At 44.6% G+C, this 22328-nt stretch overlaps 1 protein-coding gene across 1 annotated transcript in view; it reads left to right on the forward strand.

Annotated features, from left to right (window-relative positions):
• LOC123992663 (protein Aster-B-like) overlaps positions 1 to 22328 on the forward strand; it is a 99914-nt gene that overhangs the window by 76525 nt on the left and 1061 nt on the right. The window contains exons 7-22 of the mRNA XM_046294011.1: positions 2377 to 2397; positions 12139 to 12223; positions 12465 to 12568; positions 12741 to 12836; positions 12968 to 13048; positions 13169 to 13284; positions 15131 to 15293; positions 15560 to 15743; positions 15915 to 16061; positions 16179 to 16443; positions 16539 to 16642; positions 16761 to 16967; positions 17134 to 17224; positions 17488 to 17499; positions 19176 to 19283; positions 21046 to 21166. Of these exons, the coding sequence (XP_046149967.1) occupies positions 2377 to 2397; positions 12139 to 12223; positions 12465 to 12568; positions 12741 to 12836; positions 12968 to 13048; positions 13169 to 13284; positions 15131 to 15293; positions 15560 to 15743; positions 15915 to 16061; positions 16179 to 16443; positions 16539 to 16642; positions 16761 to 16967; positions 17134 to 17224; positions 17488 to 17499; positions 19176 to 19283; positions 21046 to 21166 (1905 nt within the window). The remainder of the gene's footprint in view (positions 1 to 2376; positions 2398 to 12138; positions 12224 to 12464; positions 12569 to 12740; positions 12837 to 12967; positions 13049 to 13168; positions 13285 to 15130; positions 15294 to 15559; positions 15744 to 15914; positions 16062 to 16178; positions 16444 to 16538; positions 16643 to 16760; positions 16968 to 17133; positions 17225 to 17487; positions 17500 to 19175; positions 19284 to 21045; positions 21167 to 22328) is intronic.

Consider the following 22328-nt stretch of genomic DNA (forward strand, 5'->3'; position numbering starts at 1 on the left):
GAAAGCAGAGTTAGATAGTACAATAGTGTGTCTTGGATTGTTTAGTGCGGTGGCCTAGTACTGTTAGTACACTTGCAAATAAAAACCCAAGCCTGTTCCCCTCTTGTTGTTCAGCTCTTTGCTTCATGCTGGTTAACTCTTCATTTTCTCATTAATTTCCTTTCAGTATAACAGACTAAACCTGATTAAAGTAAGCATTTCCTTTTGCTTTCAGTTGCCCTTTAACCCCCTAGTCCGATTTGACCAGTGACCTCCTCTTCCCCTCCTCTGTAAATGTGTGATGTCAGTCATCGCCCCTAGCTGTCTCGGCCTCCTCTCTCAGAACAGAACTTCTTCCTCTCCTCTCTCTTCTCCCTCCTTAAAGTGTTCTCTCTGCTGAAGACCTGTTAGTTGGACCACCATTACAAACACTGCTGTGCTCTAGCCTTGCCAAGAGTCTCACCAGTAAGATGTACTGAAGTCAAGTCATGATTGTTTCTGAGGAAATATAAGTCACTCCTTTTGTACAATGTTATATATCAAAATGTTGATATAAGATATCAGTTTGTAGGGCATGGTTGTGGGTTTTAGTAGTTGTGGGATTGTGGAATTTAGCAGTTGGTTGTGGGTTCGATTCCCACGGGGAACCAGTACAAAAAAGTATGAAAATGTACGCACTCCCTACTGTAAATCTCTCTGGATAAGAAGCGTCTGCTAAATGACTCAAACGTAAACATTTCAAATCATATATAATATTGTTGTTGCTGAAAGCACTTTGAGATTGTAATGAAAAGCCCTCTAAAAGTTGAACAATTAATAATAATACTGAATAAATAATAATAATAACCATGGTTCATCACCTGAGGACATTCATCTTTTTAAATCTGAATAACTGAGTCAGTTCTGTGTGGGTCTTCTTGGCCACAGGAATGTTTAGTTCAGGCTTTTCTTTAGGCCTGTTGTACTGGGTGGATCAGGCCTGCTCAATTCTGTTCCTCAGAACTAGATTGTTGTTCTAGTGTTGTTTGAAGATATGGGGGTTATACCTGATAGGTTTGTCTGGGTTATAGCTAGCGCTGGTCAGTTCTGGTTTGGTCCAGTTGGTTGGTTGGGATGTGTAAAGTAGTTAGTCGTTCCAGGCCTTTCTGATCCTCAGGGGAATCCAGGCCAAGACACTACTACCGTACACAAGCTCTCTCTGTTACGCAGTCCACTTAATCAGTGGGTGTTAACCTGCTTCTTAGTGCTGCTGACACTTATCCAGACACAAATGTGCTTCGTGGGGGAGGCAAACATTTGATTTAGACACTCATGCAAATTACACACGTGTAGGCTATAAAGATGCACTCACAAACATGCAATGACACAAACTCCAAAACACTTGCACAATGGCATGCACACACACACTTTGCAGACACCTTAAAGCTTAAATCATCTCTCTCATGCCTCTGTCACCTTCAGAGGAGATTATCCCTGTCCACGTCAGAGCCCATAGTCCAGGGACATGACTGGGGCCTCACAACTCTCAGACAGGAAACACTACACGCTTATCTGATAGCGGAAATATTTGAACATGATCTACATTCACATCTCCAAAGGATTGATTTACAATAGTAGTCTCGCACCAGTATGCCTCTTGTATGTTTTCGCTGAAATTACAAACCACATATTTTGTTATTGCCTGATTAAGTTTATTATTATTTATGTTTTAATGGCATCAAGAGGAAGCTGTCACATTTTTTAACCACTAAAATCATGGTTTATTATCCTGCCCTTTCTCCACCCACTGGATGGTCCCTAGCAGGAATCCCTCTCTGATCACAATGCTGAGACATATTACACTCTCTTTATAGCCCCATAAAACAGAAGCAGGTGTTATGGTTGGAATAAACACTCTTGTTATGGTGCTTCCAATAACCTTGTGTATACTGCCCTCTGCTGTTAGAAAATATACAACACACAGCAGTACACAATTCACCTCCATACACAAGCATTTAGAAGCAACTCTAAATCATTAATAAATAAACGCTTATAAACAAAGATTAACATATTGTACCACACCCAACCCCAATCCACCATCTGCTTAGCAAATAACCATGTAAATTATCATTTGTGAGGCCCAGAAATCAATGAAAAGGCCAGCTAAAATATGTGACAAGCTCAAAGGGATATAACTATGTTGGATATCAGCGGAGGCCTGTGTTTATGGTAGGAGATGCCCACCCAGAGGTTGACATTTACACTTTCTATAAATACCCACTGTCTGTTTTCATCATCCCCTGGCCTCTATGTGTTTATGATATAGAGCCCTGTGGCCAAGTGTTGTTGTGTTCTTGTCTCATTGACTTACAATTGTCTTTGTTCTCTCCACTCTGTGTCTCTCCTCGCTGTCTACAGAAGAGCCAGAGCTGGTACAACGTAAGTGTCATCCTCTTCTTACTCTTTTTGTTACAGTTTTTTACAATCGCTAGGACCCAGTTCTCAATACTTAGGTCATTTTTTCAAAACTCTTCACACGGTTCTCCAAACCAACTTTCAGCTTGGCACAGCAGTTCATTTAATAATAATAATAATAATATATGCCATTTAGCAGACGCTTTTATCCAAAGCGACTTACAGTCATGTGTGCATACATTCTACGTATGGGTGGTCCCGGGGATCGAACCCACTACCCTGGCGTTACAAGCGCCATGCTCTACCAACTGAGCACATCCAATGCTACCAAAACACTTCATACATGTCTCAAATCAACTAATTATTCCATAACACTAGCAAAGTTTGTCACCCAATAAGCACACTTTGTCACTCATAAAACAATGACCTAAAAAACACTAACAACAGGTATCATTACACAATGTTTTCTTTTGTAAAATGTCTTTACACAACAAGAATGACACCTCTCTACTGTTTAGAATTCACTGCAGTATATGTTACAGGAATGAATCAGACATGATGTAATATGCTTCAATATGTTTTATGCCATTTTTTGGCATTGAGAGATTCCAAAATACAAGAATGTGTATATACACCATCTACCGATGCAGATACAGTAGCAATGCTAGTCAACCCTGTCATCTGCATTTGGCCACAGGTTCTCATCCACCTTGGGCAATAACCTAGGAAATAATATTGCTGCATGCCTGGTCCATCCCTGGCAGTCTTCTGCAGATATGTCCAGGCATCCAGCATTCATTGCGTCCAGGAGGGACATTTGATCATGTGGATGGTGGTCATAAACCTTCCACCTCCATGAGGAAAACAATTCCTCTATGGGGTTGAGGAAAGGAGAGTAAGGTGGGAGGAAAAGTGACACCATCCTGGGATGGGCTGCAAACCACTCTGTGACTGCATGGGAGTGGTGAAATGCCACATTGTCCCATACAATTACAAACGTTGGCTGATTTCGACTCACTGCAACCCTTTCCTCACCTGGTACAACCCTTCCATAGAGGTCATCCAGGAATGAAATGAGACGCTCGGTGTTGTATGTCCCAATTAGTGGTTTGTGTAACAGCAATCCATCAGAGGATATTTCTGCACAGATTGTGATGTTGGCACCCCTCTAGCCTGGGACATCCACCCCTCTGGCCCAGGACATCCACCCCTCTAGCCCGGGACATCCACCCCTCTGGCCCGGGACATCCACCCCTCTGGCCCAGGACATCCACCCCTCTGGCCCGGGACATCCACCTCTCTGGCCCGGGACATCCACCCCTCTAGCCCGGGACATCCACCCCTCTAGCCCGGGACATCCACCCCTCTGGCCCGGGACATCCACCCCTCTGGCCCGGGACATCCACCCCTCTGGCCCGGGACATCCACCCCTAGGGACATCCACCCCTCTAGCCCGGGACATCCACCCCTCTAGCCCGGGACATCCACCCCTCTAGCCCGGGACATCCACCCCTCTAGCCCGGGACATCCACCCCTCTAGCCCGGGACATCCACCCCTCTGGCCTGGGACATCCACCCATCTGGCCTGGGACATCCACCCCTCTGGCCCAGGACATCCACTGTGGCTCTTTTCCCAATCACATTCCTTCCCCACCGCTGGGTTTTGGCCAAGTTGAAACCAGCCTCATCCACAATGATGAATATGTGGGGTGTTTGCCTGGCTTCAATCTCTTTGACTCTCTAAAATAAATCCACAAGGCAACATAAGAGTTAGGCTAACTACAGTAGTTGACATTATACCTGAAAACGCCGTTGTGCCTCTGCCCTGTTTGGATCTGTTCAAAACCAGTTCTGTATTTTTTAGTCATCTTACCTGGATATATTGGTTCCTGAGTTGCTTGACTCGTCCAGAGTTCCTCTCAAAGGGGACTTCTTCATCCTGACTTGATGTTGTTTCAGGACTCTAGAAATAGTTACAGTATGCTACCATTGTGAATATTTCTAAATGTAATGTTGTCTGCCAACAATCTCTGTGAGTTTTATGCCATTGTTTCTGATGACCATATCAATGATTACAGTTTCCTGCACAGCAGTGAAAATCTACCTCTCCCGCCTGTAGGAGGTAACCGTTGGGTCCTAAGCTATAATACAAAAACAATGACACACAAGTGGGTTTGGAGACTTTGCTCAATTGACTTCTGTAATGTGCAGTTCAGTCAGATGCCCTTGCAGAATGCACATCTTACCTGTTGTTTTGCCAGAAATTTCTCACAATAGATGCTACGGTTGAACATTACTGATTTGGCTGCACTCTCAGACCAGCCTCTCTCATTGATAGACCATCATTTATTACATGATCAATTATAGTGGCCCTAATCTCATCTGAGACTGCAGCTCTTGGTCTTCTTCTCAGTCTTCTTCTACCACACATATGTACTCCTCTCCCAGCCACTCTTCTTCCTCTCCCAGCCACTCTTCTTCCTCTGTCAGCCACTCTTCTTCCTCTGTCAGCCACTCTTCTTCCTCTGTCAGCCACTCTTCTTCCTCTGTCAGCCACTCTTCTTCCTCTCCCAGCCACTCTTCTTCCTCTGTCAGCCTCTCTTCTTCCTCTGTCAGCCTCTCTTCTTCCTCTGTCAGCCACTCTTCTTCCTCTCCCAGCCACTCTTCTTCCTCTGTCAGCCACTCTTCTTCCTCTCCCAGCCACTCTTCTTCCTCTGTCATCCACTCTTCTTCCTCTGTCATCCACTCTTCTTCCTCTGTCATCCACTCTTCTTCCTCTGTCAGCCACTCTTCTTCCTCTGTCAGCCACTCTTCTTCCTCTGTCAGCCACTCTTCTTCCTCTGTCAGCCACTCTTCTTCCTCTCCCAGCCACTCTTATTCCTCTCCCAGCCTCTCTTCTTCCTCTGTCAGCCTCTCTTCTTCCTCTGTCAGCCTCTCTTCTTCCTCTGTCAGCCACTCTTCTTCCTCTCCCAGCCACTCTTCTTCCTCTGTCAGCCACTCTTCTTCCTCTCCCAGCCACTCTTCTTCCTCTCCCAGCCACTCTTCTTCCTCTGTCAGTCATTTCTCAATCTCTGGCTGGGTCCATGTTTACATTACAGTACAGCATTATTCCTAAGATGTCCCCTTTTGTATAGATGGTAATGTAATTGAAAGACTAACACCTGTGTTCAGCTACAATGTGAATCAGCTGAGGTTGGTCTTATTGTTTTGATAGTATTTCATTTTTTAAATTTGGAATATATTTCAATATGGTATTACTGTAGAAGTGTAGCAAATTGCTGTCTTGCTCAATTTTGTGTTATGTTTGGTTTTGAACTTAAGTTTAACAGTTTTGAAAGGAGTATGTAAACATGTGCAAATTGGCTTGTAGGTACATAGAGTTTTGGTGGTGATCATGTCTGAGTGAGAATTCATGACATTTGAAAGATGTAGTCATTGAATGCATTTTGTGCCAAAGCAATGAAACATGATCCACAGTTTAACCCACATAGACTGCTGTTGTGCTCACTGTTTGAAGAGTTTTAAAAAAGTGACCTAAGTATTGAGAAATGGGTCCTAACAATTGTAAAAAATAAAATAATAATTTAAACTATAAGGTGTGTGTGTGGGTGGGTGGGTGGGTGGGTGGGTGGGTGGGTGGGTGGGTGGGTGTGGGTGGGTGGGTGTGTGTGTGTGCTTTCGATTGTGTGTGTGAGAGGTTACGAGGTTAAGGGTTCTGGGACCCTGATTAGAATCACACGAGGGTATATTCCTAAGGTCACTTTCATATGGAGCTCAGGCTTACCCAGGATGCTAACAGGTGGGATTTACAGTTCTAGGCGTCTAATAAGAAAAATGACTGAGGATTAATACAAATGTAATGTTTTGCACCATTTTGTTGCAACTCCCATAACTTACTACAGATGTGATTCATAGATGAATGTTTGACAGACAGAAGCATCTTGTAGCGAAAGTATGGTGACAGCCTGAACCAGTGATCTCAGTCCAACACCAAGACCATTACACCAAGAGGTCCTGACTGAACACAAGGTTGCCGGCCAGTGTACTAAGAGACAAGGTTGCTACATCTTAATGGGGCTTTAATTAATTCCTTTCGTTATGATTCTTCTTAAATAGCCCAAGTAAATCTACTTGATGGCTCAGTTGGCCATCTGTGAGAAGTGGTTTGATACCCTGACATGGTGTTAGTATGAAGCCATGGTTTCTTCTATGGTGTCTCTGTGGGACTTCTATTTTCCCTTTGTTTCTGTTGGTTTATTCCTTTCTTTTGTTGTTATTTGTGTCTATAAATGTACCTTCTCTCCCCAGCATGAAAGACAACACATCCTGAGAGTAAGCATGACTTGTACTCTTGTGCAATTTTTCAAATATCTTTCTGCTTAGTCCTTCTTCTTGGATCGCTTGACTGGTCTCTCTTTCCACTAGTCTGCTCCTCATCCCTCATTCATCAGTATGTTGTTTCCACCTGAGAGCGAAGCCACAATATGCAGCACTTTGGGGTTAGATGAGCGAATTCCATGGCCACATTGTGGTTGTGTTTTCCAAAATAGCATTTTCAAAATGTCTGCTGTGTAAAGAGGGACTATAGGCTACTCAGAGCTGTGATGGTGGTGAAGCAATGGGTGTATTCATTAGTCGGAGGCCGTTTAGAAATGTTTGGTCTGCTGCGAAAATTTCAGCAACGGAAACTGTTTACTCCAAACGGGGGAAAAAAATGTTTTGCCATGAAAACGAGAATTTCTATTGGACAAATTCAGGTATATCCCTCCTTTTTTCACTCTGTTTGGTTCCTAGAGTAAATGGTAAACCATTTCCATTTTTGCAACAGGCCAAACATTTTGCAACGGTCTGCGACTAATGAATACACCCCAGGTCGTAACAAGTCTGCTCAGTGTATCATACTAAACCCACGGACCATGGTCAGTGTCTGAAGCAGCCCTGAATGCCATGAATGACAGGGGAATGGAGCATGGGACTGGTTAGCATGTTCCAGTCCTCCCAACTCTTCAAATGTGCTCATTTTGTCATTATGGCCACATTGGGTATAGTTTGGCATTGTTGCTTAGTGAAACTTGAAATGGAGATTCTCCAGAATGTTAAGAAGAATTATGGTCAACATCTAATGCTTTCTGATACTCTCCTCTAGCTACTTAACTTCATTTCTCTCCTGTTCTACCATTACGAAACGAATACATCATAATACCAATCTGCTCCCAGAAACATTAACTAACACTAACTATGTAATTATGCCTAATCTCTGTTCTGGACCATTGGTATGTGTCTGATGCAGTGCTTTACCTAAGGGTATGGTAGGCTATGTGGTAGGCCATGTCACGGTCACTGTGTTTCTCTACATGGCAATGATGTTCTCCCATGGCACTGAACCTACTGTGATTACATCACAACCGTCCTGATATGAGGTCTGAGCCCAGTAGAGACACACAACAGGCCCCACCCTGCCATATCAACCTTCCTAATGACTCTGTTGCAATGCTTTCATGGCAACTGTACAGGACCTACGCAGGCAGTTGAGGTATTAACAAGGAAATCAATGTCTGCCAGACACCTAGTATAGTGGCTCATAGTATCGACAGTTAAGTGGCAGGTTTAAGAGACTGCTTTTCTCCAAGAGTTTTGTGAGGTGAAATATCTGCCTCCTCATACTCTCAGGTCTATAATGAAAACATTCTAGAGTTCATCCCCCTGCACGAGAGAGAAAGAGAGAGAGAGGAAAGAGCAGGAGAAGGTGAGCAAGAGGCTGCCATGTTTACTCTGAAGTAGATTCTCACAACAAGGATACCACTGTAGAGCCTCTCCTAACACATGAAAGGCTCACCGCTCTTCATAAAACTTTACATGAAACCACACTGGTTATTTTTACAATGTTTACAATGTAGGGAGCCGGGGTGCTTGTTTGAAATGTCAAGAAAAGCAAGCAGTGTGTATGATACAGGACAGGGTGAATTGTCAGAGATCCTGGCTTGGCTGTGTTTCTAAACCAGACCCCTCTCTGCTGAGCTGACCCCACATCTGGTTCCTCCACCCTCCCACCATCAACACACCATTGGCAGGGAAAGTGTCAAGGAATAGTGTGTTTCAGATAGTCCTCACACACATGCAATCAAATACACATTGGCATACACCTTCCTGGCCAGTCCTCTCCAGAGTGGTTTGTATCAACCTACTGTCAGTGGGGTGAGAGACTGGCCTCATTGTTTATGGGAATGGATATTTAACAGCCCCCTTAAAAGAATGGGGCCCCACCCTGGTTGACTGTACCTATCTCCGACATCTCTCACTGTTTACCCAGCAGGTTAATGGTTAACTAAAACCTCAGGGACTGTCTATATCCCCATCATCACCTGGCAGCTACACTGTCTTAGGACTTGTCACATTGTCACCTGGAGAAGCTTCTGCATTTGCTTTAGTCTTCGTTTTCATTTTTGGGAAAAGCTCTTGGAAAAACGTTGAATTCAGATACCCGTCGGTTATCTGACATTCTGAATGCAGTTTTTGATGACAGTGGGCCCAGGTCGCAAACGTCTGAAGAATCGTTATTCACGGGATGCAGAGGCATTTTCAACAGGGTGAAGGATGTTCACGTCCGAGAGGGATCTGTGAATGATCTGAACTGTTTTCAACAGGGTGAAGGCAGTTCACGTCTGAGAGGGATCTGTGAATGATCTGAACTGTTTTCAACAGGGTGAAGGCTGAGAGGGAGTGATCTGAACTGTTTTCAACAGGGTGAAGGCAGTTCACGTCTGAGAGGGATCTGTGAATGATCTGAACTGTTTTCAACGGGGTGAAGGCTGTTCACGTCCGAGAGGGATCTGTGAATGATCTGAACTGTTTTCAACAGGGTGAAGGCAGTTCACGTCTGAGAGGGATCTGTGAATGATCTGAACTGTTTTCAACGGGGTGAAGGCTGTTCACGTCTGAGAGGGATCTGTGAATGATCTGAACTGTTTTCAACAGTGTGCTGAGGATTATTGTTTCCTGGAGCTTATTTCTTCTCACTGATTTGGCTAGATGTTGAGTGGGGTTGTGAAATTGCATAAGCAGGAAAGGTGTGGAATTTGTTTCTGAATTCCGGTGCACAGATGTAACCAATCACAAGTGAGCCTAATGGCATGCCAATTGAAGCCACAGTGTTTGTTTTGTTGCTGATGTATTTTATCATTGTGTCAACCTCTCACCACTGTGCTGATAGGTTGATTTGCCCAGCTCATAGTCAGATGAGAACCAATCTCTGTGCCTGTTTGTCTAGTCTGGTCGTAGTGACTGACATGGATCTGGTTTCAGGACTGCATTACTGACCTTAGGGGAGAGTTGTGGGGGACAGAGAGTAGGGAAGTAGGCCACAGAGTTCCAGGGGGGTTTTAGTGATAGTAACACCTCTAAATGTGTTGACCCTCCTGTGTTATTGCTCTCTTATACCTGAATGGTCAAGGACAACGACAGGGGACTCCCAGAGCTACACTGCTCCAACTGCATTAGACTGAGCCGCAAGTCTTGGCATGAGACTCCATGCCGCACCACTCAAGATTAATGGACTTGTTTTTCCTCACTGAAGGTTGTGTGCACATCTGTAACTCAATCACCTTGTCAGCCAGCGAGACGGGACTGCACCGCTTTCCAGTTAGGAAACTATCTCTCTTTCTCTCTCTTTCACTCTGTTTTTCTCTTTACCAAGAATATTTCTTTGCTTTCGCTGCTGGTGTGTCTGAGCTGCGTTCACCAAGGTGCTCTGAGGCGTCTGGATCTGGACAGCATTACACCCCCTGACCGCACACGCCTACCTGCCAGAGCTGCTATTATAATAAAAGACTTGTGGCCAGGATTACTAGAGTGCCAACGGCTGAAGGAGAAACAACTGGACTCATGTGGCAGCAGTCAGCCAGGTCCAGCTTTCACACTGAAAGGAAGTAGCACCCACACCAGGTTCAATCACAGCAGTCTCCAAGCCACAGCCACTGGACACACAACAGCTCTGTCTGTTTGTCTGCAGCAGACCTGGACCACTGAATCACCAGCATTGAAATCCACCGTTCTGAGCACCCCACAGGGTTTAGGTGTCCGTCTGTGTGTCTGAGGGTATGGAGGCTCACAGGGGACTGCCGTCGGACTGGGAGGCAGTGCTGGAGCTGGATGAAGCCCTGGCTGGGTGGCTCCCACAGGATCCGGCCCAGGAAGAGTTTGGGTGGGAGTGGGACTCGGCCGTCTCGGACCCCCCAGACCAGGACTTGGAGTCAGAGGAGGTCCCTGCAGTAAGTTACTGACCCCCAGAGAGCTGATGCCAGGAGGGGGAGCGGTGGGGCGGGAAGAGGGGGAGAAGGTTTGGATGGGCGTTTTTTGTACTGTACCTGTGCCAAGAGCATAACTCTGTGGTTCCCTGACCCAATTATATTTTGCCAGGCAAATTAAAGGAAGTCAGTAGCTATTTGCATTCCCATAGTATGCATTCACCCTTTCCCTAGACAAAGTAAGAAGGCTGCAGTTTAAGGGGCATAGACAGGCATTTGTTGTGAAAGGGAGGCTCTAATACTCTTGATATTTTAGGCAGTTATAGAGAGTACTTTCTGTGAACATTTCTAGACAGTAAAAATGTCTGGCGCGTAATACATAATGCCAGTCTTCAAAGTTCTCAAATTTATCAAGTTTTCTTGACAGGCACCACTGGTTTTCATTCATAGCTTAACAGAAACGGATTATTTCTATCCATTCTGGGCTGTTGTTGTTATATGAGTATTGAACCTATGTTCAATATGATGTTAATGTGAACAGTCTGTTGTTTTCCTTCAAGATTGAAGCAGGGAGAGGTTTTTCGCCCTGAGGGGATGTCTTTGGTTACTGTATTGGCAGGCATTGTTTCCTGAAGCTGTTCCTACTCAAAGACAGCATCTGACTTCGATACATAGAGCACTCACCCCTGCACTCACACTCAGAAGGCGTCTGGCTGTGGGTCACAGCAATTACGTCCCTCTTTAAACAAGCCTGTCCTCTGAATCCAAGCCCAAGATAAGATTTACCCAAATGCCTGAGAATGTAACAAGAGAGAATGAATTCCTTTGTGTGAGAATTTAACATTTCTTCTCATGACCTAAACCAACAACCAACCAGACTAAGTTTTATAAGATAAACTATAGCTATAAGGGTTTGCTAACGTAGCAGGTTTGATGTGTGTCTTTGTCTCCATCTGTCCTACATATAAACTGTTGCTGCACAAAAGCACCATTGTGTGTGTTCATACAGTACATTGATGTTACCGTATATTGTTGTCTTGGGAATGTGACTCACATTAGGAATGCTCATGATAATCAAAAGCATGCTTATTGGATGTCCTGAAGTGGCAAAATGTCAAGAGGGGATCGTGGTGTGTATCTCGTTTTAAATGACCTTGTGAAAATGGATGTAGTCCAGTGTGTGTATGTGAGCGAGAGAGTGTGTGTTCAGGAATGTATGTGTGAGATAGAGAGTGTGTGTTCAGGAATGTATGTGAGTGAGATAGGAATGATGTGTGAGATAGAGAGTGTTCAGGAATGTATGTGTGAGAGAGTGTGTGTTCAGGAATGTATGTGTGAGATAGAGAGTGTGTGTTCAGGAATGTATGTGTGAGATAGAGAGTGTGTGTTCAGGAATGTATGTGTGAGATAGAGAGTGTGTGTTCAGGAATGTATGTGTGTGAGTGAGAGAGTGTGTGTTCAGGAATGTATGTGTGAGTCGTCCCTCTCTAAGAGGTTACCATGGTGCTCTCCATCTCTCCAGGTGTTGAGCCCCACATATAAACAGCGTAATGAGGACTTCAGGAAGCTCTTCAAGCAGCTACCGGACACAGAGCGACTCATCGTGGGTGAGTTACTAACACAAAGTGCTAGGCCACAAAGGCCAATTAGGTCATTGATATGGTGGATATAGGACATCAGCTTGGTTTTGGTCAAGTTAGCGTTGGCTGGTTGGAGTCAATTCCATTTAAACTATCAATTCAGGTCATACATATTATGAATTGACTATATTGAAATAAAATTAAGCCTGACCTTGATGGGTAGATTATGTATTCTTCCTGGGCTCTGATCTTTGACCTCTGCTGGCAGATTACTCCTGCGCCCTGCAACGAGACATCCTCCTGCAGGGCCGACTCTACCTCTCAGAAAACTGGATCTGTTTTTATAGCAACATCTTCCGCTGGGAAACGCTGGTACGCACTGGGCCTCTGCCTGGGGCTTTCTGTTATTTTGATCTTATCTATATGTCTCTGGTGTTGGTGAGTTTACAGTATTGCAATGTAATTGATTGTATTTCTGTGGTTTGCAGCACAGTAGATATTTCAGTATTGGTCAACAGATATATTTTTTTGCATGTGTGTGCAGCTGACGGTGAGGCTGAAGGACATCTGCACCATGACAAAGGAGAAGACAGCCCGCCTCATCCCCAACGCCATCCAGGTGTCCACAGACGGTGATAAGGTAAGACAGGACAGGGACTGGATCTTCGGCATTCACTGACTGAAAGGAGGCTCAAACCTTCTCCTCAGCCTCATTTCAAAGCATATTTTTTGAACTGATACAAACTCATTATTTTAATTCTCTCCACACAGCACTTTCTCACCTCATTTGGAGCACGGGACAGGACCTACATGATGATGTTCAGGTTATGGCAGAATGCACTGCTGGACAAAGTAAGCCAGTAACTTCAATTAACCTCATCATAAATAGATGTTCAGTATATTGATACTTTTATTTTCCATTGAATCCAAGTCTCTGCCGTTCTGAGTCTCGTCTCTAACCCTGTGCTCTAGCCCCTGTGCCCCAAAGAGCTATGGCACTTTGTCCATCAGTGTTATGGCAACGAGCTTGGCCTGACCAGTGACGACGAGGACTATGTTCCCCCGGACGACGACTTCAACACCATGGGGTGGGTGTGGTTTCCATGGCTACAGATATAAACACTGCCTCTTCAATTACCATCGTTGATTAAGACGCCCTTGATCTGCTGCGGGTTGTTATGAGAGGCTGGCCTCATTACTGAAGTACAGTTGAAGTCAGAAGTTTACATACACTTAGGTTGGAGTCACTAACTTGTTTTTCAAGAACTGCACAAATTTCTTGTGAACAAACTATAGTTTTGGCAAGTCGGATAGGACATCTACTTTGTGCATGACACAAGTAATTTTTCCAACAATTGTTTACAGACAGATTATTTCACTTATAATTCACTATCACAATTCCAGTGGGTCAGAAGTTTACATACACTAAGTTGACTGTACATTTAAACAGCTTGGAAAATTCCAGAAAATGATGTCATGGCATTAGACGCTTCTGATAGGCTAATTGACATGATTTGAGTCAATTGGAGGTGTACCTATGGATGTATTTCAAGGCATAACATGTCATGGGAAAATCAAAAGAAATCAGCCAAGACCTCAGAAAAAAAATTGTAGACGTCCACAAGTCTGGTCCATCCTTGGGAGCAATTTCCAAATGCTTGGATGTACCACGTTCATCTGTACAAACAATAGTATGCAAGTATAAACACCATGGGACCACGCAGCCGTCATACTGCTCAGGAAGGAGACACGTTCTGTCTTCTAGAGATGAACGTACTTTGGTGCGAAAAGTGCAAATCAATCCCAGAACAACAGCAAAGGACCTTGTGAAGATGCTGGAGGAAACGGGTACAAAAGTATCTATATCCACAGTAAATGGAGTCCTATATCGACATAACCTGAAAGGCCGCTCAGCAACGAAGATGCCACTACTCCAAAACCGCCATAAAAAAGTGAGACTACGGTTTGCAACTGCACATGGGGACAAAGATCGTACTTTTTGGGAAATGTCCTCTGGTCTGATGAAACAGAAATAGAACCATTTGGCCATTATGACCATTGTTATGTTTGCAGGAAAAAGGGGGAGGCTTGCAAGCCGAAGAACACCATCCCAACTGTGAAGCACGGGGGTGGCAACATCATGTTGTGGGGGTGCTTTTCTGCAGGAGGGACTGGTGCACTTCCAAAATAGATGGCATCATGAGATAGGACAATTATGTGGATATATTGAAGCAACATTTCAAGACATCAGTCAAGAAGTTAAAGCTTGGTCGCAAATGATCTTCCAAATGGACAATGACCCCAAGCATTCTTCCAAAGTTGTGGCAAAATGGCTTAAGGACAACAAAGTCACGGTATTGGAGTGGCCATCACAAAGCACTGACCTCAATCCTATAGAACATTTGTGGGCAGAACTGACTCAGTTACATCAGCTCTGTCAGGAGGAATGGGCCAAAATTCACTCAACTTATTCTGGGAAGCTTGGCGAAGGCTACCTGAAATGTTTGACAGTTAAACAATTTGAAGGCAATGCTACCAAGTACTTATTGAGTGTATGTAAACTTCTGACCCACTGGGAATGTGATGAAAGAAATAAAAGCTGAAATAAATCATTCTCTCTACTATTATTGACATTTCACATTCTTAAAATAAAGTGGTGATCCTAACTGACCTAAGACAGGGAATTCTTACTCGTATTAAATGTCAGGAATTGTGAAAAACTGATTTTAAATCTATTTGGCTAAGGTGTTTGTAAACTCCCGACTTCAAATGTACACACACAAACACTAACACACAAACACACACACACATTCCCCTCTCAGCCCTGCTTCACATCCCTCTCAGCCCTCTGTCCATTATCATGTAAAAGCAATACTCCAGAACTCAGAACCCTAACCTCCAGCTGGGCCCTGTTCCCCTACGATGGTGGTGTAGGTTCTGTGAGGAGATTCCTAACGAGGAGAATGAGATCAGTAATGACAACTTGTCTAGGAGCAGTGCCGAGGCCAAGCACGAGGGCAGCCCACCATCCATACACAAGAAATGCATCATCACCAACAGCACCATCAGCTCAACCATCAGCAGCGAGCCCCTCTCTGTGAGTCTCAGCGACATAATAGAGGTCAGAGGTTAAATCAATTACTGTTTTGTGATTTGTTTTGATGGAGGGGAAATGCATTTGTTATTCTGCCTATAGCCTGCATATGGGGAATACAGTTAACTCAACAGAATGTTTTCTGTAATTTGATCACCAGAACTGAATTAACATAAAAAATGAACACATACCATCCTACTCATAACTATGTACTGTAGTATCCTACAGTGTTTTTCTAGTGACTGACCCCCTCCTCCTCTGTGTCCTAGTTTGACCTCCCTCCAGACGAATACATCGACTGCCTCCCTAACGGGGAGCTGCTGGCCTTGCCCCTGGTGCTGGAGCAGAGGCTAGCGGAGGCCAGCGGCCTGGTGCCCTCAACCTCCCTAGACTTCAACGACAATGAAGACATCCCCACCGAACTCAGCGACTCCTCAGAGACCCACGACGAGGGTACGATTTCAATCTTCCGTCCATTAACAGATTTAAAGCATTTAAACTGTATATTGCTTGAAACAAGCTCCTCTGTGATGTCACTAAGTTTTGGTATTACTGTCACCATATGATATTATGTCCCCAAAGGCACTTTAATCTAAAGTGTGTTTCCCCTTTATGGCTCTCCAGCAGGGGAAGTGCAGGCCTTCCACGATGACCTTAAAGGGAGACAGTACATTGATGAGGTTTACAAGTTCAGTGTGGACAAGATGTATGACATCCTCTTCACAGAATCCCAGTTTATGACCGACTTCATGGAGCAGCGCAGGTTCTCTGGTTAGTCAGACATTCTGTTTGTTGGCATTAGTGTCAGCATCACATTATTGGCTCCTCCATTGGTGTTGTCTTGTGACAATGTAGTGATAGAATGTGTATCCATATAACGCCACACAGATATAGTGTTTCACTCCTGGAAGAAGGACGACGCAGCGGGGAACCAGACGAGAGAGATCATGTACACCATCTCCCTGTCCAACCCGCTGGCCCCCAAGACCGCCACGGTCACAGAGACCCAGACACTGTACAGGGCTAGCCATGAGAGTGAGTGCTACATCATTGATGCTGAGGTCATCACACACGACGTGCCCTACCACGACTACTTCTACACGCTCAACCGTTACATGCTGACACGGGTGGCCAAGAACAAGTGCCGTTTAAGGTGAGGAGGGCCTTATCATAGCAGCTGTTGGAATAACATGTGGCTCTTGAAACTATTAGAAGTTCATTTATAAACACTGCCTGTCTTGTCACTAGGGTGTCCACTGAGCTGCGTTACAGAAAACAGCCATGGGGATTAGTGAAGGGCTTCATCGAGAAGAACTTCTGGAGCGGGCTGGACGAGAACTTCCGCCATCTTGGTAAGTTCCTCAACCAGCTGTTAAGTCTGTCACACAAAATGTTCAGCAACATTTAATCTGATTACCGTAAACCATCCTAATGTGTGAAAGTAAAAACTGCTTCTGTGTGCCCTGTCAGAGTTGGAGCTGTCGAAGGTGGAGGATGTGGTGTTGGAGTCGGCCCGGCCTTCTCCCAAGGTCAAGATGGTGAAGACGTCTGTGAGGCGGAGGAAAAGACCACTGGTCCAATTACGGAGCCAGCACCTGGACGACGCCCTCCTCAGCCCTGTCACCACGCCAACCGACGACGAGGTCATCCACCGCATCAAACATGTGGGCGTGACAGGTCAGATGGCAGGGGGACACTTTTAATACTGTTATACACTGTTCATTCTTATACACTTTCATAAGGTACATACATACATTACATACACTCTTATACATTTCCACAAATGTATATTGTGTTAAATATATCAAGTTGACCCTGTCTGTGTTTGGTCTGCCCCCCTCAGGCTCCACTCAGACCAGGCACATGCCTGAGCACCTCCCTGGAGGCATTGCCCTCTACAGTGTCTCCAAACTGCTGCTCATCATCAGCTTTGTGTGAGTACACTCCTACACACACACTCCTACACACACACACACACACACACATACACACACACACACATACACGCAGTATACACACTCACTTTCAGATCCATCTTCATAATTTGTGTTTCATTTGTAGTCGTCTCAGTTCAACTCTCTTTGAAATCTTTAGTAGTTAGCAAAAATCTGACTCTGGGTTAAACATTTGTTTGTTTTTGTTTGTGTTCTGAATTTGATTCCTCTCTCCTCTCCTGTCCTTTTATTGCTTGCCATAGGATCTGTCTAAGGTACATCGGTCTAATGATAAACCACTTAGCCCTGACTAGGAAACATACTTCTCCCTCATTGTAACTGGTTCATTAACCTTTTACTGTAATGGGCTAAATTAGGGAGTTTCTTGGTAGTCTTAAACAAATGTACTTTGAAACAACAATATACACCTCACACACATGGTTATGGGCTTACAAAAATGAAGACACCTGTACCATGTCAGATATAGAGTTGAAGTGTCTTCAATTCTGAGTTTGCATCCCAATATCACACTTTTATACCAAAGGTATGTGGAGACCTGCTCATCGAAAATCTCATTCCAAAATCATGGGAATTACTATAGATTTGGCCCCCCCTTTGCTGCATAACAGCCTCCACTCTTCTGGGAAGTCTTTCCACTAGATGTTGGAACATTACTGTGGGGACTTGCTTCCATTCAGCCACAAGAGCAATGGTGAGGTCGGGCACTGATGTTGGGCGATTAGGCCTGGCTCGAATTCGGCATTCTAATTCATCCCAAAGGTGTTTGTGGGGTTACGGTCAGGGCTCTGTACAGGCCAGTCAAGTTTTTCCACACAGGTCTCAACAAACCATTTCTGTATGGACCTCACTTTGTGCAGGGGGCATGTCATGCTGAAACAGGAAAAAACTGTTGCCACAAAGTTGGAAACACAGAATGGTCTAGGTCATTGAATGCTGTAGCGTTAATATTACCCTTCAATGGAACTAAGGGGCCTAGCCTGAAACATGAAAAACAGCCCTAGACCATTATGCCTCCTCCTCCAAACTTTACAGCTGGCAGTATGCATTGGGGCAGGTAGCATTCTCCTGGCATCCGCCATAACCAGATTTGTCTGTCAGACTGCCAGACTCCAGAGAAAGCGTTTCCACTGCTCCAGCGTCCAATGGTGGAAAGATCCAGCTTGGCATTGCGCATGGTGATCTTATGCTTGTGTGCGGCTGCTCGGCCATGGAAACCCATTTCATGAAGCTTCCGACTAACAGTTATTTCGCTAATGTTGCTTCCAGAGACAGTTTGGAACTCACTAGTGAGTGTTGCAACCGAACACAGATGATTATTGCATGCTATTCGCTTCAACACTCGGCGGTGTCGTTCTGTGAGCTTGTGTGGCCTACCACTTTGCGTCTGAGCCGTTGTTGCTCCTAGACATTTCCACCTTAAAATAGCAGCACTTACTGTTGACCGAGGCAAATTTAGCAGGGCAGAAATTTGAGCATCTGACTTGTTGGAAAGGTGGCATCCTATGACAGTGCCACGTAGAAAGTCACTGATCTATTAAGTAAGGCCATTCTATAGCAAATGTTTGCATGGCTTTGTGCTCGATTTTATACACCTGTCAGCACCTGGTGTGGCTGAAATAGCCGAATCCTCTAATTTGAAGAGGTGTCCACATACTTTTGCATATATAGTGTATGTCACAGAAGACTGAAATAACAAAACCGCTTGACATAGAAACACCGGATTTTTGGCTGAATAAAATTTTAAAAAGTTGATTAATTATGAAATTATTACAAATATTATTGACATTCCACCCATGAAGCCACTAGCCACATGAAGTCACTTGACTGCAGAAAATGCTGCTGAATATACAGACTAAGGCACCTCTGTATCTTTCATTACTCATTCTTTCCTTTGTCCCTTACATTGTTCTGATTTCCTCTCCTCCCTCAGCCTGGTTTTGCTGGTGTTGCTCAACATGATGCTGTTCTATAAGCTGTGGATGCTGGAGTATTCTGCACAGCCTCTTACCACCTGGCAAGGGCTGCGGATACATGAGAAGTACGCTAACCATTGATAGGGTTTTAGTGTAATGCCTATTGCCTACATAATACTAGAATTTACAGTGAGGGAAAAAAAGTATTTGATCCCCTGCTGATTTTTTACGTTTTCCCACTGACAAAGAAATTATCCGTCTATAATTTTAATGGTAGGTTTATTTGAACAGTGAGAGACAGAATAACAACAACAAAAATCCAGAAAAAAACGCACGTCAAATATGTTCTAAATTGATTTGCATTTTAATGAGGGAAATAAGTATTTGACCCCCTCTCAATCAGAAAGATTTCTGGCTCCCAGGTGTCTTTTATACAGGTAATGAGCTCTTAAAGGGAGTGCTCCTAATCTCAGCTTGTTACCTGTATAAAAGAAACCTGTCCACAGAAGACCAAAGAGCTCTCCAAGGATGTCAGTGACAAGATTGTAGACCTACACAAGGCTGGAATGGGCTACAAGACCAATGCCAAGCAGCTTGGTGAGAAGGTGACAACAGTTGGTGCGATTATTAGCAAATGGAAGAAACACAAAATAATTTATCAATCTCCCTTGGCCTAATGCTCCATGCAAGATCTCACCTCGTGGAGTTGCAATGATCATGAGAACGGAGAGGAATCAGCCAAGAACTACACGGGAGGATCTTGTCAATGATCTCAAGGCAGTTGGGACCATAGTCACCAAGAAAACAATTGGTAACACACTACGCCATGAAGGACTGAAATCTTGCAGCGCCCGCAAGGTCCCCCCTACTCAAGAAAGCACATATGCATGCCCGTCTGAAGTTTGCCAATAAACATCTGAATGATTCAGAGGAACTGGGTAAAAGTGTTGTGGTCAGATGAGACCAAAATGGAGCACTTTGGTATCAACTCAACTCGCCGTGTTTGGAGGAGGAGGAGGAATGCTGCCTATGACCCCCAAGAACACCATCCCCCCCCGTCAAACATGGAGGTGGAAACATTATGCTTTGGGGGTGTTTTTCTGCAAAGGGGACAGGACAACTTCACCGCATTAAAGGGACGATGGACGGGGCCATGTACCATCAAATCTTGGTTGAGAACCTCCTTCCCTCAGCTAGGGCATTGAAAATGGGTTGTGGATGGGTATTCCAGCATGACAATGACCCAAAACACACGGCCAAGGCAACAAAGGAGTGGCTCAAGAAGAAGCACATTAAGGTCCTGGAGTGGAAGGAGCGGAAGGTTCGAGTTGCCAAACGTCATCCTCGAAACCTTAATGACTTGGAGAAGATCTGCAAAGAGGAGTGGGACAAAATCCCTCCTGAGATGTGTGCAAACTTGGTGGCCAACTACAAGAAACGTCTGACCTCTGTGATTGCCAACAAGGGTTTTGCCACCAAGTACTAAGTCATGTTTTGCAGAGGGGTCAAATACTTATTTCCCTCATTAAAATGTAAATCAATTTATTTCATTTTTGACATGTGTTTTTCTGGATTTTTTTGTTTTTATTCTGTCTCTCACTGTTCAAATAAACCTACCATTAAAATGATAGACTGATAATTTCTTTGTCAGTGGGCAAAGGTACAAAATCAGCAGGGGATCAAATACTTTTTTTTCGCTCACGGTATATGACTGTGTACTTAGTCAAACCCAAACTGCAAACCCAGTCTGTTTAGTTTTACTTGACAACCACATGGGCTTTGCCTGTTTTCCCAATCACAAAAAATTGCCCCATAACAATTAGCTTGGAGTTGCTCTTGGCCGTGGCATTTGGGTGTGTTTGACAGTATGTGTGTGTTTCTGTCTAGTAAACTGCCCCAGACGCAAATGGAGTGGGCCCAGCTCCTGAAGTCCCAACAGCGTTACCATGATGCTGAGCTGCAGAAGTGGAGAGAGATCATCAAATCCTCCGTGGTACTATTAGACCAGGTAGGGAACAGTGGTACTATTAGACCAGGTAGGGAACAGTGGTACTATTAGACCAGGTAGGGAACAGTGGTACTATTAGACCAGGTAGGGAACAGTGGTACTATTAGACCAGGTAGGGAACAGTGGTACTATTAGACCAGGTAGGGAACAGTGGTACTATTAGACCAGGTAGGGAACAGTGGTACTATTAGACCAGGTAGGGAACAGTGGTACTATTAGACCAGGTAGGGAACAGTGGTACTATTAGACCAGGTAGGGAACAGTGGTACTATTAGACCAGGTAGGGAACAGTGGTACTATTAGACCAGGTAGGGAACAGTGGTACTATTAGACCAGGTAGGGAACAGTGGTACTATTAGACCAGGTAGGGAACAGTGGTACTATTAGACCAGGTAGGGAACAGTGGTACTATTAGACCAGGTAGGGAACAGTGGTACTATTAGACCAGGTAGGGAACAGTGGTACTATTAGACCAGGTAGGAAACAGTGGTACTATTAGACCAGGTAGGGAACAGTGGTACTATTAGACCAGGTAGGGAACAGTGGTACTATTAGACCAGGTAGGGAACAGTGGTACTATTAGACCAGGTAGGGAACAGTGGTACTATTAGACCAGGTAGGGAACAGTGGTACTATTAGACCAGGTAGGGAACAGTGGTACTATTAGACCAGGTAGGGAACAACTATTAGACCAGGTAGGGAACAGTGGTACTATTAGACCAGGTAGGGAACAGTGGTACTATTAGACCAGGTAGGGAACAGTGGTACTATTAGACCAGGTAGGGAACAGTGGTACTATTAGACCAGGTAGGGAACAGTGGTACTATTAGACCAGGTAGGGAACAGTGGTACTATTAGACCAGGTAGGGAACAGTGGTACTATTAGACCAGGTAGGGAACAGTGGTACTATTAGACCAGGTAGGGAACAGTGGTACTATTAGACCAGGTAGGGAACAGTGGTACTATTAGACCAGGTAGGGAACAGTGGTACTATTAGACCAGGTAGGGAACAGTGGTACTATTAGACCAGGTAGGGAACAGTGGTACTATTAGACCAGGTAGGGAACAGTGGTACTATTAGACCAGGTAGGGAACAGTGGTACTATTAGACCAGGTAGGGAACAGTGGTACTATTAGACCAGGTAGGGAACAGTGGTACTA

The sequence above is a fragment of the Oncorhynchus gorbuscha genome, linkage group LG13 (assembly GCF_021184085.1).
Source record: "Oncorhynchus gorbuscha isolate QuinsamMale2020 ecotype Even-year linkage group LG13, OgorEven_v1.0, whole genome shotgun sequence".
NCBI classification, from domain to species: domain Eukaryota; kingdom Metazoa; phylum Chordata; class Actinopteri; order Salmoniformes; family Salmonidae; genus Oncorhynchus; species Oncorhynchus gorbuscha.